Raw genomic sequence first — 17,522 nt, 5'->3', positions numbered from 1 at the left:
ACTCAGTTTGATATATATTTTAGAAATGAGGCCTTTATCAGAGACACTAGGTGTAAAAATTCTTTCTTAGTTTTCTGCTTTCCTCCTAATCATGGTTGCATTGGCTTTGTTTAAGCAAAACCTTTTCAATTTAATGTAATCAGAATTATCCATTTTGCATTTTGTAATGTTCTCTATCTCTTGTTTGCTCATAAATTCCTCCATTCTCCATAAATCTGACAGATAAACTATTTCTTGCTCCCCTAATTTGCTTATAGTTTCAGCCTTTACATTTAAACCATGTACCCATTTGGACTTTATTTTGGTATGTGGTGTCAGACGTTGGTCTATGTAGGGACCCGAATCTTAAGAGTGAGGGAGAGTATCCCATAAAGCATTGCATAAACAAATCATGTGGACAAATTCATAGAGGAAAGATAAAAGATGTACCCATCTGTTTCCCTATCAACCCTGGTTCCTCTTTCTTTGTCTAGCCCAGAGAAACGAAACCCTACATTGTTACTACTCTCAGAAGGTGGACAATCCAGACAGCCAAGCTGCTGGCTAGCCTACAGATGTTTGGACCATGAACTCTTAGGCTGAGGTAGGTGAAGGGAGCTAGATGTCCCGGCCCAAAGTGAACAAATCCCTGGTACTTTTGAAAACACCAGTTGTGAGCAGAGCAGCTCCTCCTAAACACAAGGGTTGGCAAGATTCCTTTGGAGTTGGGACCTGTGTGTGTGTTTATCAGTCACTGTTTCCTTTTACTCTGTGGGGGAAGAGGTCCACATCCCCTTCTTCCAGAGGACGCATGGAGCTGAGCACAATACATGAGATGTCGTGGTCCCAGGGCAGGGAACCAAGTTCCTGTTAGTTTTTGACTGCCATATCACATTGTTGACAAATATTCAGATCAGCTAAACACCAAGGCCAGCACCAACTACTGACCCATATGGATCCTATTATTTCTATTTCCATTTCCCTTCCCATCCCCTCTTCTCTTATCCTCTCCTCTCTTCCCATCTCTTCTGTTCTCTCTTCTCATCTCTCCTCTCCTCCCTTCTCCTCTCTTCACCTAGCCCTCTTCTCTCTTCTCTTCATCTCTCCCCTCCTCTCCTTTCCCCTCTCCTCCCCCCTCCCCTCCGCTCCCTTCTCCTCTCCTCTCCTCTGCCTCCCAAGGAGCCAGAACATGCTCCCCCACTTTTAAGTGTGAAAAGATACCAAAGCTTTAAAAGCCCCTGTCCATTTCTCTCAGAAATCTTCTGACAGCATTTAAGGGTCAAAAGGGACCTTAAAGGTCATTAGTCCAGCCCACATCTGAGTAAGAATCCTCTGTCCTCTCTACAATAGACCTAGCACTCATGGACCTCCAGCCTTGGCTTAAAGGCCTCCACAGAAAGAGAACTGGGGGGGACACTGGAACCAGTGTGAACCCCAGAGCTGATGGTTCAGTTTTTGGTATGAGTACTGACACCACTAAAATCAATAAATGTCACAGATCAAGACTTGATTTATTGGAATATTGATTGTCTAGACTCTTAAAAAAAAAGTGATGGAGGGATGGCTAGGTGAATAGAGCACTGGCCCTGAAGTCAGGAGGACCTGAGTTCAAATCCGGCCTCAGACACTTAACACAGTAAGTGTAGTCACTTAACCCCAATTGCCCTCCAAAAAAGCAAAAAAAAAAAGTGATGGAGAAAATGTTAATAATGCAAATTAAATTTTAAAATGGCTTATGGGTATTTTTTTTAAGAGAGATATGTTTTGTACATTTGACAAATTTTACGTGTCTTGTCCATTTATCAGTGCACTCACCTCCTTTCCAAGATAGCCCATTCCACTTTGAGATCACTCTAAATATTGGGATAGTTTTCCTAGTATCAATCAAGCTTAAATTTGCCTCTTTGTGACTCCCCCTCCCTCAGTGACCCTTTGCCCAGAGGGCTGAAGCCCAAACTCCTTTCCCTGGGATGATCTCACAGATGTGAACAGAGATCATAGGACCTTTGACTCAGCTGGCAGAAACCTCCCAACCATCAGGTCAAACTCCCTCATTTTACAGAAGAGGACACTGAGGCTCAGGGAAGAGAAGTTACTTGCTCAGAGTCACCTAGATAGTAAACAGCCAAACTGAGACTCCAAGGCAGGTCCTCCAAATGCATCAGCTTTCCACACCATCTGCCTCTCAGATGCATTCTTCCTGAGTTATCTCTCCTCCAGGTAAATCATCTCTCCTTGAATTCAAAACCAACCCCAACCTTCCCCAATCACACAAATACACAAGGGACAGAGGAGAGATTTTTGTGAGCAATCTCCTTTTATTAAATTTTTTCTTTTCTTTTTTTAAAAAAAAAGAAGTATTCATTTTGGTATAAAAAAATAAATATTTTAAATATAAGACTAAATAAATAAAAAATAATTTGTCAATATGAAACATTTCCACAGGGTACATTCATCAAACAGGAGCTTCTCCAAGGTCAAGATCATTCTGGTAGAAATAGGTGAATGGAAAAGCCTTTAAAAAGATGACTTTGTGGTAAGTGCTGTGGGCAAGCCTCCTCCAGGCACAAGACATAAGACTCAGACCCTGTCAGGATAGGGGAGTGGGTGTGCAGCTATAAAGGACAGGCATTGGTACCAATGGGGGAAATGGTAGGTTGACCCCCACTTCCAGAAATCCACCTGCCACCATGTCTAAGCTCCTGGGCTACAGCGGGGGGATAGTCAAGAGTCCAATGGGGTGGGGGTAAAGGTTGATGAAAATGGTGGCAGATGGGTCAGAAGGGGAAACAGGAAAACATGGGAAGCTCTGGGAGCTGCAACATTAGGGCTAAGAGATACAGCATGAGGACTGTTGGCCTCAAAGAGTTCATGTCTCTTATGATTGCCTAGCTGGGGGAAGCTAGCCCCTGTCCCATCTGAACCTGGGCTGGGGTGGGGGACAGACAGGGGAGGAGGGGCTGGGAAAAGGCACTTTCACTGGATACAGAAAATGTCACCATACAAAGAATGAGCAGGCCCAGGAAGGCTCAGAAGACAGAGGTGGGATGAGGTCCTGGGGTTTCCCTAAGCCTTGATTTTACTGTTAGAGCTAGAAATCTCCAGCTCCCCAATATTCTGTGCCCCACCCTCCACTTCCCACCACCAGCCATGGAACCTGCCACATGGGTGGGGGCTGGTAAAGTGCTTAGAGATACTCAGAGGAAGGTACAAGTAAGTGCAAAATTATCACAACCGTTTTTCATACAGGCAACTCATTCCCCACTGTCCCCATCCCCCCACCCCCGGTTCAGGAGAAAGTAAAGAACACCCTCATAGCAGCTGCTCCCACTCTGCTTCCTCCTCACCTTATGTGTCTCAACTCCCCCTCCTCCAGTGCCCAGCACAGGACTCTGTACATGGCAGGTGCCTAATATATGCTTACTGAATTGAGCTGAATCTGAATCCAAGCACAGCATAGGCAGGGAAGGAGATATAACATCCTCATCAGTGCTGAAGCCCTGGGGTAGAACAGAAGGCCCTTCCTTCCCCCACACCCCTTTCCTCTACCCCCAAATGGGGAGAAAGCTCAGTTCTTCATTTGCTGCCACAGCAGGGACAGGCATCTCTTAGTCTGGGAGGCCAGGAAAAAGAGGAGCTGGCCTGGATGACCTGGGGAGAGCCCTGCTGCTCTGACCTTCTTGGGGTTCTCAGGCTCCCCCAGATAATAAAAGGTCTCAGAGGGGGATTCTCAACAAAAAAGGGCCTGGAGGCGGGGAGTGACCCCAAAGTTGCCCTCCATTTCATGGAATGTCAGCTTCAATCTAGAGGGAGGTCTGGGGAATTCCAGAGATGCCTTCATGTTCCACATTTGTTCTAGGTGCCTCCCAAGGCTCTCTGTGGGAACTCGGACCCTCAGCCAGAGTCACAACAACCAAATTTTAGATAAGGCTTTAAGGAGACCAAGAACACCTCCAAGGCCCTTCATCCTCACTATCTTTCTGATAGCCTAGAAGCTAGGTCAAAAGCACATGGAGTGGTGACACTACAGAACAGATGCTGAGAGCCATTCACCAAGGCCTTCAGTCCCAGCCATGCAGTGCCCTCTCAGATACCAAACTCAATTCATAAGCAGTTCTCAGGTCCAAGTCTTGTCTCCCCCCTCAGCCCAGAATAATATACATATATTATTGTTGCCATTGTTGCTGGGGGAGGAGCATTAACTTTGACAGGAAAAAGCACCAATAAATTAATATAAATAGAAAACACAAATAAATAGACAGTCACCTTGGGTTAGACACTGTGGGTGTCTGGCCTGGCTAGATCTCAGATCCAGCAAGTCCAAGTGTCCTCCAGTGAGCTCCTGGTCCTCTCCCTTGCCCTATCGACTCAGGAACACAGTTCTTTCCAGCCCCGGACCTTGCCCCCCACCCCAGCCCATCCCCTCACCCCACCCTTGCTCTCTTTGCAGTTCTTTTGTAACTTCGTGGGGACTCAGGCAGGCTCTCCTCTCTCTCCTAGCCCCAGCTCCCAGTGACTTCTCCCTATGCAGGCCTGGACTCATGGGCTCTCTGGGCCACCTCTCCCAGCCTGACAATCCCTAGAATCCCAGATGGAGAGCCAGAAGTAGCCTCCAAGGTCAGCTAGTCCATTTTATGGCCAAGAGGCGAAGGTGTTAAGGTTAGGGTCTTCTCCTGAGGGAAGAGGACACAGCCCGGTCATCAGCAGAGGTGACACTAACCTCTCCAAATTTTGTGCTCTGTCCACTATGCCACACTTCCTTAGGCCCCCAAGCCTCTCAAACAGCACTGAGAATCACTTAACCCCTATCACTTCACAGTGAAGGAGTTGGACAGGCAAGGGATGGGGGACGGGCCAGCTCCCCCCTGTCCTGGCCCTCCTGAGGGGAGAGGCAGTGAATCCACGGGGCTTTCCTTCATCAAAAACCTCCTTCACCTCCATTCCCCAAAGTACCTTTTGCCACCTACTTACTTCTCCCTCCCTAGAGGGGCACTGCCTCCCTGAAAGGAGCAGAGCCCTCCTCTGGCACCAAGAATGTCCCCAGATCATCAGAGATGTTGACAACCCCACCAGCCACCAGGGCCTTCCATTGAACTGCCCACCTCTTTTCCCATAGAGATTCCTTTCTCAGCTTGCACCAACCAGAAGCCCCAGCCCATCGGACACCATCTTTACCGGCCATCCCTACGGATCCACGGATGGTCATTCTGTGTCTCTTCTCACTGCCCAACCATTGAGAATGGCACAGACCAACCCGGCGTGATGATCCGACCTGCGGACCACCTAATGGACCTCGTGGATCCCCAGAGAGTGCCCCAGACCAAGCTTTGGGATCTCTTTGCTTTAAACTACGCTTTGAGATTCTCGCTCTCCCCTGGTCTGAATCACTCTTGGGAATCCTTAGGCCTAGCCCCCTGTTTTGAGATCTCTCACAGGTCCAGTCGAGATTCTCGAGATTCCCCCACAAGTCCCGGTGACACCTTGAGATTCCCAGGGGGCCTAGAAGGCCTGGGCCACCACAGAAATGACCTGCTTGTACTTCCCTAACAAATGGCAGCCTAGCTTCTTCTTCTGGAAGGTATCCTTGCTGGAGGTGTCTGGGCCGTAGGAGACCGAGACATGGGCCACGTGGTACTTCTTGCACAGGCGACACGTGAGGTTGTTGAGCAGGCCCCTCATCATGGCCGTGGTTATGTTCAACTGGCTGAGGAGGGGCAGGGCGCCGGGGTTGAGGGCCTTCTGGTCCCTGGTGATATTGCCCAGCGAGGCGTTGAGGTAGGCTATGATCCGGTATAGCTCCACCAGCTTTTCCTTGTCCGTGCCGTTCGCATGGAAAGGTGGGAAGTCCGTCACATTGGGGTTACACAGCTTGTCTAGGTTGGTCTGGAATGGATCCCCCTGAGCCTTGTACTGGGGACAGAGAAGAGCAGAAAGGTTAACCACCAGCAGGGAAGGAGCAGCATGGTGATTACTCAGAGCCCGAGGCTAGTGCACGAGGTCCTTGCTGATTCTGGAATACTTCACCCAAAGAGTGATGTGGAAAGGGCTCGTGTGCCAGGCAGGGCCCAGGCTGTAGAGGGCAGAGGTTCCTCCTGGTGCCAGAGGCTATGCTTCTGGGACAAGGACAGACACCAGGGACACTGGGCTGCAGGGGAGAGTATTCCTAGATCTTTCCTAGACCCAGGGAATATCAAGAGCTGGGAGGAACCTTAGAAGAGAAAATGTCAGAGAGGAGAATGAGCTTGGGACACAATGGCAGAGCTGGGGGCACTTTAGAAGACAGAACATCAGAGGAGGGAAGGAGCTTAGAACACAGAATGTCAGAGCTCAGGGGTCACTTTAGAAGACAGAATGCCAGAGGTGAGAAAAAGCTTAGAACACAGAATGTCAGAGTTGGGGGTCACTTTAGAAGAGATAACGTCAGAGGTGAGAAAGAGCTTAGAACACAGAATGTCAAAGCTGGGGGGGCACTTTAGAAGACAGAACGTCAGAGGAAGGAAGGAGCTTAGAACAAAGAATGTCAGAGCTGGGAGAAGACTCAAGGACAAAGAATATCAGGGCTAGGAGGGACCTGAGAGACAGTATCTTAAGTGAGGGTCCATGAACTCTTTTAAATCTTGGTTTCTATGTTTCTCTAGAACTTTCTTCCTTTGTACCACTCTGTGTTTCATGCATCAAGGCTTCACTAAACAGTCAAAGGGACCATCACACACAAAAAGGTGAAGAGCCCCTGGTCTAGTCCAGCTCCCTCAGTGTGCAGGGGAAGAAACTGAGGCCCATGAAGGGGAGATATGTCATCAACCAGTGCTCCTGGCAGGGACAGGAAGAGAGCCCAAACCTCCTGTCTCCCGCCTCCCGCCTCCGCTGTCCCGTGGCTCAAGGCTGCCTTCCCTGACCTGCCTGCGTCATAAGGGGCTTTGAGGATCAGATCACACCCTGGCTGTGAAAGTGCTCTGGAAAGTCTCTGAATGTTACCCAGATGTGCGGGCCCTTTCAGTGAAGCCTTTGTGCCCAGCCCTAAGCTAAAAGCTGTGGAGCATGCACAGGTGGGAGGAGATCCTGAAGTAGCACAGCCCAAGCCTTGAATTAGGAGGAAGGGGCTCTGGGTCTCAAGCCCAGCTCTCCAGTGGCCAGCTGTGTGGCCTCTCACCTCTGGGCCTCAGTTTCCCCATCAGTAGTACGAAGGATTTGGACCAACTGATGTCCCAGGGCTCTTGAAAGTCCAGCATTCACACCTGGCATGAGTACATGCGCACATGCACAGACACACACACAAGAACTCATACACACAACCTCACACTCACACTCTCACACACACACTCATACACAGACTCACACACATACACACGCACTCTCACACACATACTGATGCACACATGCACTCTCACATACACACACAAGAACTCATACACACGTCCTCACACTCACACTCTCACACACACATACTCTCATACACATATACAAACTCAAACACTCTCACACACATACACACAAAAGCACTCATACACACATCCTCACACTCACACACACTCTCACACATATACACACATGTACTTCACACACATACACTCACACACACACTCTCACATACACACATACTCTCACTTTCCCTCTTACACAGCTTCTTCCTGTGTCTCTCCCACAGGCAGCTGCCCTCAGACCATTGTCTGTCTCACACGCAGTCTCACTGTGCCCTTCTCTGTTTTCCTTGGTCTCTCAGTTACTGCCCATTTCTTTGTATCTCTCAGCCCTTCTCCATCCCTCTCTGTAGAACAGGAAGTATGCTAAGAACACAGAGTCACAGAGTCTGAGCCCTGGAAGGGGCTTCCGAGGCCACTGAGTCCAACACCCCCGACCACTGGGCATCCAGCCTCTCTACTGGGAGTCTTCCAGGGTGGCAGCCAGCCATCGGGGGGAGAGCCACAGACTAGGAGGCTCCATCCCTGGGCTGGCCACCGATTTATTCTTGCCATAGGGCACAGTAATAATTGCAGTTCCGTGTCAGGAAATCCTTCCCAGCAACAACAGCTGTCTCCAAGTGGGCTGGGCTGCCTGGTAAGGTAGTGAGCTCTCCATCATTGGAGGTCTCCAAGCAGAGGCTGGAGAAGTCCTCATGGGTTAGTCAGTCAGGTCTTGGTTGGACTTGGTGGCCACTGAGGTCTCTGTCATCCCATAATTTTATGACTTTGGGCAAATCCCTTCTTCAGGGTGGGTCTCAGTTTCTTTACATATGTAAAATGACCTAAATTTGACCTAAATTTCCAAAGTCTATATTCAAGCTCTGAAGATCTGATTCTGTCTCTGTCACTTCTTCCTGTCTCTGTCTCTGTCTCTTTCCTTCTCCCTCTCTCCCTTCTTGTTGGACTCAGCTCCAAAATCAGCCCCATCAGGAAGCCTCTCCTTACAGATGCCTCCAGTACCCCCCTGACTCCAGCATCCCCTCAGTCCCTCGGGGCAGTCCCCCTAACATCCTCTCCAGACACCAGGCTGAGCCTTTTCCTACCACATTCCAGTTTCATGTCCTAAGGCATATACATAAGAAATGTTGGGGGGGGGGGAGGAGAGACAGCAATGCAGCAGGGTCTAGACCAAGGCTGTTGTTTCTGCTTTCTCTAAAGTTACCCCACCCACCAGGTATCCAGGTCCCCACCCTCAGTGGGGACTTGCTGGCAGAAAGACCACCTTCCTGACCTGGCCAGCTGGCTCTGGAGGAAGCCCCATGTCGGGGCTGAGGGCAGGAGTATGGATGGGGTCACTCACATAATAGGTGAAGAGTTCCGGGGCGCTGCTATTGAGCTGATTCAGCTGGCTCCGGATCTGGAACGTGAGGTTGCCTTGGCACTGGTGGCGCATTTCGCATTTGGGATCATCAGGGGTGATGGGTAGGGGGCTCCCGGCCCCATGTTTCCAGTGCAGAACCAGCAGCAGGGGCATGACTCCTGGAAACAGGTGGGGAGGGGTCTATGAGTGGGAGGGCTTGGAAGGACCTGGAGCTTAATCTTCAGGTCAACTTGGATGGGGAAGGGGAAGGCTACACCAGGCTCACACAGCCTTGCTCATTGACAGTAACAGTCCCAGGAATGAACACCACTCACGTTTCTATAGGGAGGTGAAAGTTAAGAAACACCTTCCCCATGACAGTCCTATTAGGTCAGTAGGGCAAGAATTCTTATCCTCATTTTCAGATGGGAAATGGGCTCAGATGAGGAAGCCACTCATCTGCCCAAGGTCACAGAGCGGGGAGGATGGGGGTGTGCTCAAACTCTCTCCCTGTCTTTGTCGCTCCCTCCAGTCATTTCTCTGGCTGGCTCTATTCCATGCCATCATTCTCTGTCTCTGTCTGTCTGTCTCACTGTCTGTCTCTGTCTGTGTGCTTCTCTCTCTGTCTCTCCTCTCTCTCCCCTTCTCTCTCTCTGTGTCTCTCTGTCTGTCTCTCTCTCTGTCTCCAGCTCTCTTTCCATTTCTGACACTTCATACTTCTGTCCTTCCCCTCTCTTTATTCCTGGGATCCTGGGTTAAGAAAAGAAGGGTGCTTAGAAGCCATCAAGTTCTAGGATCCCAGACCTATGGCTTGGAAGGGACTTCAGAAGTCATCTAATCCATGCTTCCTCATTTTACAGATGAGTAAACTGAGGCCAGAGAAGTTAGGTGGTTGCTTAAAGTCACATAGCTATCCGAGGGAGGATTTGTGCCCAGGACCTCTGACTGTGCCACACTGCTCTGTCCCTCTCCATCTCTGGATCACCTCAGATGCTGACTAGCTGTGTGATCTCTCTGAGCATCTGTAAAATGGGCATAAGATACCTTGCAGGGTTATGGTGGGGGTCAAATAAGACATGTACCTAAAGTGTCTTGCAAACCTCCAGACCATATAGATGTGTCAGCTTGTATTACTCATTTTTTATTTCTGTCCTAGGACCAGGGCAACTGAGGAGGGCAGGCAGAGACAAGAAGGGGAGTGGCACCTGTCAGAGGTTGGCCCTGGGAAGAAGGCAGAGGGCTGCCTGGCTCCACCAGCTCCCAACAACCTCTGGCCAGAGGGCTTGAAAGTAAGAGAAAAGCCCCCAGGGTTCTGTCCAGGTTGGGTTGGCTCTATAAGGATACACTCTCTGATCCAGGATTCCGCCCCTAGCAGGATCTGGCTTATCCCAGATTCACTGCCCCAGTCAATGCCAGTCCCTGAGCCCCTCAGTGTCTCCTGATGTCATCTACCCATCAGACACTCCCTCCATCTCTCTAACCCTGCTGGGCTTCCACATAGGCAGATGGTCACATGGCAGATAGAGCTGAGAGTGAAGAAGAATAGCTCCAGACGCTTCCTACTGTGTGGCACTAGGCAAATAGCTTAACCTCAGTTTCCTCATCTGTAGAAATGGGATGATGAGAGTCCGTGCTTTCTAGGGTTGGTGTGAGGATACAACGAAGTCATTTTGTAAAATTTTTACAAACCTCAAGGTGCAGTATAAATGCTGGCTATTATCATCATTGTCAACATCATTGTTGTTATAACTACTATGTAACTCAACCCTCTCTTTCTAAATCTGCCCCCCAGCCACCCTGGGAAGAGTTCTGGGTGAAGTCAGATGAGCTGGCTTGGAATCCCAGCTTGGTCACTTACAACCTATGTGATCTCAGACAAGTCATTTAACTTTTCTATGCCTTCACCTGTAAAATGGGGGAACTAAACTCTCCAGTTCTATATTTATGGTTCATGTGCCCCTAAACAGCCCCCTCACTCTGCTGCCTCCATGGACACCTGATTCTGCCCCAGTCCTGTCTCTTAATCAATCAACTGATTAACAGCATTAAGTGCCTACCAATAGTCAGGGGCTGGGGATAATTCCAATTCTCTGAGGAGCTCATACTCTCTTACCTGTATCCCCACAGCTCTGCCCACAATCCCACACTCCTACCCTGTCCCTTCCAGCTTCATCTCCTCACCCTATCTCTCCAAGAGTCCCTCAAGTCTAGCATTCCCTTCTTCCCATGATTTACAGGTATAGACTTTAAAGTTAATTTAAACCCTAACCCCCTCCTTTTACAGAGGAACTGAGACCCTGAGAAGTAAAAAGACTTGCCCAGGGTCACACAGCTAGGAAGTTTACAAAGCAAGTTTCCTCTGATTCAAAATCCAAGGTTCTTTCATCTGTGCCATATCTCTCCACCTTCTTCCCTACCCCTACACCGGGACCCTGGCACCAAATAATCCTAGGCTAGTCCCTTCCTGAGAGATGGGAGGTTGGAGTTGGGGCAGGGAGGCTTTTACCCTCCCAGTCAAGGCTGGAAGGGTCTGAGGGGGTCCTACTTGGCCTGGGGAGGAGGAGGAGAGGGAAGCAGGGAGGAGGTGGAGGAAATGTTGCAATAATGAAAGGGAAAGGTTGCAGGAAGTAGATCTGTGGGGGAGGCAGAACAGAGAAAGGTAACCATGAGGGCTGTTGGGACCTGTCCACGGAAGCTCTGGGGCTGTGGCTGTCCAGTTGCTGGAGGGCTGGACCACATGGCTCCCCGCCCCCACGCAGCCCTGGGCCTGCTCCATCCTCCCTGGATGGCCACCCCCAGCCCCTCTGAGTCACCCAGACCTGGACCCCCTCCCCCCAGGCCTTCCAGATGAGCTAAGCTTCATTCAGCCCTGAGGGTGGGACACGTGCAAAGGAAGGGAGGTGAACCCACAGTTATCCCAGGCTCGGGTATAGATAGGGAGGGAGTTGTGACCCCCCCTCCCTGCTTAGTGAAAATCTGACCTTGTGCAGCCCCTCTTCCCACCCCCTAGAAGTTAGGACAGCATCCCAAGAATGGGATGGTGCTTGAGTGGGGAAAGTGGTGGTGGGGCCATGGGGGGGGGGAGGGCTGCAAAGGACCTCTGAGATAATCCAGTGACTAGATTCTAGTGCAACTCAGAGGGAAACTGAGGCCCAGAAAGTTAAAAAATGTAGCAGAGCTGGAATGTGATCCCAAGTCTTCAGATTTTTCATCCCAGAGCCAGCTGGAGATTCCCATCCCTCATCATTCCCACATCCCCAAAATGTATTTGGGGAGGTGGAGCAGGAAGAGAGTGCAGGATTATTATATGGGTGTTTGGGTTATTTCTGGTGTCAGCATAGCACAGTGGACAGAGAGCTAGCCTCTAAACTACGAAGAAGTGAGTTCAAGTCCTAGCTCTGACACATACTGGCTGTGTGACCCTGACAAAGTCATTTCTCCCTTCACTGGGCTCAACACTAAAATGCAGAGAAACTCCAGTCTGCATCAGTATAGGAAGTTTTCTCACCAGGGAACTCCCTGTGCCAATGGAATCACATGTGCAGTTCCCATCCTTATCTCGGCCCCCTCCCCCACCTGCTTAGACCTTCCCCAGGCAGAGCTGAGGAGACTCATAAAGTACCCGCACCACACACACACACACACACACACACACACACACACTTGCTCGCACACGAACACACACTTATTCTCCAAGCCCGCAGCACAAACATTGGCTCTCTGCCCTATGCCAACCAACCCAATCCTGCCAGCGTCCTGCAAACACCTTCAGCGGGAGAAGGAAGAGGAGACAGAAAAACTGCCCCTATGAACTCCAGGGTCTTTACAGGGGCACCGCTCCCCACCCGGATGCGGAGCAAAGAGGAGTTAGAGGAGGGAACCCAACAGAGGCAAACAGTACCAGAGAGAGACAGCGAATGGCTGGCTCACTGGCTGAGTGAATGAGTGAATGAATGAATGAAATGAGAGAAAGCAATTGAAGTGAGAAAAAAAATGCAGACACGAAAGGGAAAAAGTAGGAAGAAATGGAAAGTGAGAGAGGAAGAAGAAGAAAAAGAACAATAAGAAAGCAAAAAAGGAGAGAGAGAAGAGAAAACGAGAGGGGGGGGGGAGAGAGGGGGGGAGGGAGAGGGAGAGCGGGGGAGGGAGAGAAGGAGGGAGAGGGGAGGGGGGAGAGGGAGGAGGTGATGGAGGGAGAGAGAGAGAGAGAGAGAGAGAGAGACGCGGGCGTAAGAAGACCCAGGTGGGTGGGAAGCCGAGAGTGAGGGAGCACTGGAGAAGGGAGGAAGAGTGAAGCTTGGAAAGGAGCGGGAGCGCTGGTCGGGACTCCCCCGACGCTCGCAAACCTGCATTCAGCGGCCACTCAGTCCTGGAAAGCCCAGGCGCGCCGCTCTCTGCCGCCTCCTCCTCCTGACCCTCCGGATGCTGGAGTGGCGGGCGCCAGGGGGCCATGTGCAAAGCCAGGGCAGCTCCCTGGAGTCGCTCGCCCCGCTCGCCTCCTCCCAGCCACCAGCGCCCAGCCCCGCAGGTTGGCTCGGCGCGCCTCGCCTGGCCGGCAGATTGGGCAGGCGAGCTGCCTGTCTGTCTGTCTCCACGGGTGGGTGGGTTCTCTCTCTCTCTCTCTCTCTCTCTCTCTCTCTCTCTCTCTCTCTCTCCTTCACTCCCTCTCTCTCTCTCTCTCCCCCCCCCCCCCCGCCCCCCCCCCCCCCCCCCCCCCCAAGCACCAAGTCAGGAGAAGCCCCACAGAGTGAGGGCCGGAGCGTGCGGGGTATTGCATTTACCTGCGGCCAAGACCTTCATTGTGGGCCGGACTTGAAGTCGGGAGGGACCTAGTGGAGACTGAGTTTATGTTGACAAGGGTGTTTGCAGAAATTCATGCTCGAGCGGGACTTGGCCTGGTTTATATACGGGAGCCTATGTTGTAAGACAGAGGAGAAAAGCTATATTTAGCCACTCAAAAGGATACCCAATTCAGGAAGTTGTTTGAGGTGCATCATAGTTGTGGAAATTATGAATGGGACGAGAGTGAAAGTGAGGGGGGGGGCCTCGAGAAGGGGGGGGGGGGGGGGGGGGGGAAAGGAGCCTTTTTTTTCCTTCTCTCTTCTAAGAATTTTCTTGTGATCGCATTATAATGGTCTTCCAAAAAACCAACAGCCTGTGGCTCATTTTTCTGAATTGTTTGAAATTGAGGAAGGGGGTGGGAAGATATCCCTCCCCACAAACCAGGGTCCTACCTCTATTTCCCTGAAAAAAGACTGTGAAACTCAGAGAAACTTCCTGATTCACCTGGTAGGGAGGGAAGTTGGGCAAAGGGACTGGCGAGGTTAGTGGAGGGCAGGGGGTGAGGGGAGGAGACTGACATTGCCCTCCCTCAGGCGCTGTGGGATAGGGCAGCCTGGGAGCAAGATGCCCGCCCCCCCCCAAGACCCTCTCAATCACTGTGGTTTACAGCGGTGAGGAATCTGACACTTGACTGTCTCTCAGTGCCAGCCCTTGGCAAAAGGGTGTTGTCGCTTAGGGAGACTGGTGATGGCTGGGATAGGTGTGGAGAGCTGGTTAAAGGGTGACAGCTAAGAGAGGCAGCATGCCACCAGGAAAAGCTTGGGCTTGGAGTCAGAGGCTCGAATCCTGGCGTTTACCATCTGTGGGACCTTGGGCAAGTCTGGGCATCAGCTTTCTTGAAAATGAAGGTATTGGACTGGATTACACCTGAGGACCCTTATAGCTTGAAATTTATGCTCCTAAAAAAGGATATTGTTAAATTGGGATCTTAATTAACAGCAATAAAGAGATAGTGAATGGAAGGGTCCTTGAAGACCCCTAGTTTCACCCCATCATTTTACATATGAGGAAACGGAGGCTCAGAGAGGGGAACAGGCTTGCCTGCAGTCACACAGCAGTTAGTGATAGAGACTGGCTAGCTCCAGTACACTAATACTCAGCTAGACTGAAAGCTCACTGAAGGCAGGAACACTTTGATTGTGAGCCTTTGCATTCCCAGCACAGGGCACATGGTAAGTAAACTCTTGATATATGCTTGTGGATTGATTGAATGGTTATCATAAGATACCTTGGAACTGAGGTAGTCCAATTCTTCCATTCTATAAATGAGGAAACTGAGGCCCAGATAGGGGAAGGGTCTTGCTCAAAGTCCTACTCTACTTTCAAGGGTTGTTGGGAGAATCTAATGAAAGTCTGTATGGCCTAAAGGGTACAGTGCTATAGAAACAGCAGCTAATGGGCAGGCTCCAACCCTGGCCATAGGCTGAGGCATCCAAGTGAGATGGTCCCTGCCCTCAAGGAGCTTAAACTCTGCTCAGATATAAGGCATCCAATTCAACTCAATTTAATTTTAAAAGCTTTTGTCAAGCATCCTTTAGGTGCCCAAAACCATGCTGGGGATAGAAACAAAGTGATACAGTCCCTACCCTCAAGGAACTTATTTGTCTACAGGACCACATACTTGAAGCTTTAAGGAACCATAGAGACCACCCAGGGCAACCTCTTTATTTTACAGAGAAGGAAACTGAGGCTCAGAAAGGAGAACGGACCAAGACCACACAGGGAGCAGAGCTGAAACTTGAACCCTCTGGCTCAAAATCCAGCACATCTTCCCTACATTCTGCTGCCCTGACATTGTCCTGCTCTGGGCCTCAGTTTCCCCATCTGTGAAAGAGGAGAGGAAAAGACCAGCATGGCTGGGAGAACCTTCTTTGTGGTCCTCGGAAGTGAGTGCCACCACCCACCAGGGCATGGGCACTGACAAGTCTTGTGCAGCTCCAATTCCATGTCCTGGCCCCCGAAGGGGAGAAGGATGGGAACCAGTTTCCAAGAGGCAAACTCCTAACCATGCAAGCTCCAGTTTCCACCGAGTGACGGGGGTGGTCCCGCCCCAGTGCTGCCACAGGGAGGTCTGTGGCTTTGGCAGCCAGGCCCAGGTCAGGAGCTCTCCTCTTTCCCCACCACCCCATCCGACAAGTTGCCACATCCCACCCGCTCTCAGGCCTGCCTGGCCATGTGTTCCTTCCTGGTCTTGCCAGGGCCGGTCTGCCCCTCTAGGACTGGATGGAGGTTCAGGAACCCTGGGGGCTGGGACCAAGGGCCTGATAACAAGCTGCTGGCTATTCCTAACCAACTGCAGGGATAAACACAGCTGGACCCAGCTATCCCGCCCAGCCCCTGCCCCTCCCAGCCTCACCTCCTGCTTGCTTCCTCTGGACTGCCAAAGATTCTGCCTGGCATCTTCTCTCCCACCCCACCCTATCCTGGGATTGGGGTAATCAAAGGATGTCGAGGTCACCCACAGAGGCGCTCTGCCTCCGGCCCTCTGAGATGATGGGCTTCCTGGCTCCCCCCACCTCATCCCTCCCCCAGAGCCCAGCCAGGGCTACAGGTCCCATCACTTGAAGACCTCATCCATCCCAGGCTGGTTCACCCTGGTCCAAAAAGCCTCACCATGTCTTAATCAGTCCTCGAAGCCCACCCCTTGCTCCAAATAGGTCACTACTGTCCAATTCACTTTCCACCTTGTCCAACCTGCCTCCCTCATCAGAGCGCCCGGATCATCTAGCTCCATCCCCCCATCCCCTTTGCCAGGCCCCCCAGCTTCCAATACTTCTCTGAATTCAGGCTCCCGGCCCAGCTCCCGTAGTTCCCCAACTTGGCCCTCAAAGGGACGTGACTCAGCCCCTCAATCCTTTCTACTGGCCCCCTGACCCCCTGGCTCAGCCCCTCTCTCCCCTTACACTCCCAGCTCAGTCTCTGTGTGCCCTGATGAAAGCCTGGACACGGCCCACTTGCCACTCCTGCCTCAGCCTCCCCTTTCCCTCCCCCACCCCCATCCCCTCTCCGTGCTCCGTCTTTCCCCTCCTTCCTCAGGATCTTCCCTAAGTAGGCGGCTCCTTCCCTGAGCTCTGATTAAATTCTTCTCCCCCCCCCCCCCCCTTATCTTGTCTGCTCCGAGGCCCCGGAATCTACCCTCCCCCCACGCACCCTGATCGCCATCTAGAGAAAACCGAAAGTGGGGGTGGGGAGAGGGAGGTGTCATCAGAAGCTCGCGCTGCGAAGGCGCCTGACAGAGCATCCCTCTCTTACTTCATCGAAGAGGAAACTGAGGCCCAGGGAGAAGCAGGTGATTCTCCCGAGGTCACACATAGAGTGAGAGGCAGAGCTGGGATCTGAACCCTCCTCCCCTCTTTCAGATCCAATGATCTTGCCCCTACATCACAACGTCCAGGACCCCGACGTCCATCCCCTCCAAAGCCCTGCCTGCCTCAGTTTCCTCGGTCCCTGGTCCCTCCCCCCATGCCCTCCCCCGTACCTGACGTAGTGCTCTTAGATCCTTGGTGTCCCAACCCTGGCCTCCCCCAACACCCCTCCATGTGCTCTGCTCAGCAGGGAAGCTAGCCTTGGTCCGGGCCCCAGGGTGGGGCAGTCGGGGCCGGGGCCCAGCTCCGTCCTCAGCCTCAGCCGGTCAGCCCGGCACTGGGGCCCCTGCTCCCAGGGTAGTGAGCAGCGCTGGGGTGGGGTCGGGTGGGGTGGGGTGGCCGCCGGCCCTCCCTGCTCAGGGCCCAGCTCCAGGCCGAATTTGGGTGTTTGTTTGGGGTGTGTTTTTCCCTAGTTCTTGTTTGTCTCCTTCCCCTGGTTCTCTCACTGGCCGGTTCCCAGGGTCACAACCCCCCCTTTCACACTACCCCCCCCCCCCCCCGGCACCCCACCCTGGAGTGGCAGCCCCAGCCGGGCCCCTTCCAGCTGTGACTTCATCTTCATCCACTCCAGTCCCT

The 17,522-nt window shown here is 51.8% G+C and overlaps 1 protein-coding gene and 1 long non-coding RNA gene across 3 annotated transcripts in view; one reads left to right on the top strand and one right to left on the bottom strand.

Moving 5' to 3' along the window:
* The window catches only part of LOC138156244 (uncharacterized), a 34,542-nt gene extending 23,644 nt beyond the window's left edge, over positions 1-10,898 (top strand). Inside the window, exons 2-4 of the long non-coding RNA XR_011167102.1 lie at positions 474-583; positions 2,425-2,515; positions 9,896-10,898. This is a non-coding gene — a long non-coding RNA (uncharacterized lncRNA). The remainder of the gene's footprint in view (positions 1-473; positions 584-2,424; positions 2,516-9,895) is intronic.
* Positions 2,300-17,185, bottom strand: LIF (LIF interleukin 6 family cytokine). Of its 2 annotated transcripts, XM_069081451.1 has the most exons (4): positions 17,060-17,185; positions 13,521-13,653; positions 8,740-8,918; positions 2,300-5,889 (listed from the first exon to the last, which is right to left on the bottom strand). In XM_069081451.1, the coding sequence occupies exons 2-4, from the start codon at positions 13,537-13,539 to the stop codon at positions 5,479-5,481; spliced, it is 609 nt and encodes a 202-aa protein (XP_068937552.1). In that variant the 5' UTR covers positions 13,540-13,653; positions 17,060-17,185; the 3' UTR covers positions 2,300-5,478. The 2 variants fall into 2 exon arrangements, with proteins under 2 accessions (XP_068937552.1, XP_068937550.1); XM_069081449.1 differs by lacking the exons at positions 13,521-13,653; positions 17,060-17,185 and adding an exon at positions 13,086-13,346.
* Between the last annotated feature and the right edge of the window lie 337 nt (positions 17,186-17,522).

This window comes from Petaurus breviceps, unplaced genomic scaffold (assembly GCF_028583685.1).
Source record: "Petaurus breviceps papuanus isolate PSGF00001 unplaced genomic scaffold, PetGlider_PUasm1.0 99, whole genome shotgun sequence".
NCBI lineage: Eukaryota > Metazoa > Chordata > Mammalia > Diprotodontia > Petauridae > Petaurus > Petaurus breviceps.
Note: the sequence above shows the minus strand (reverse complement) of the source record. Positions and strands in the feature narration are given on the sequence as shown.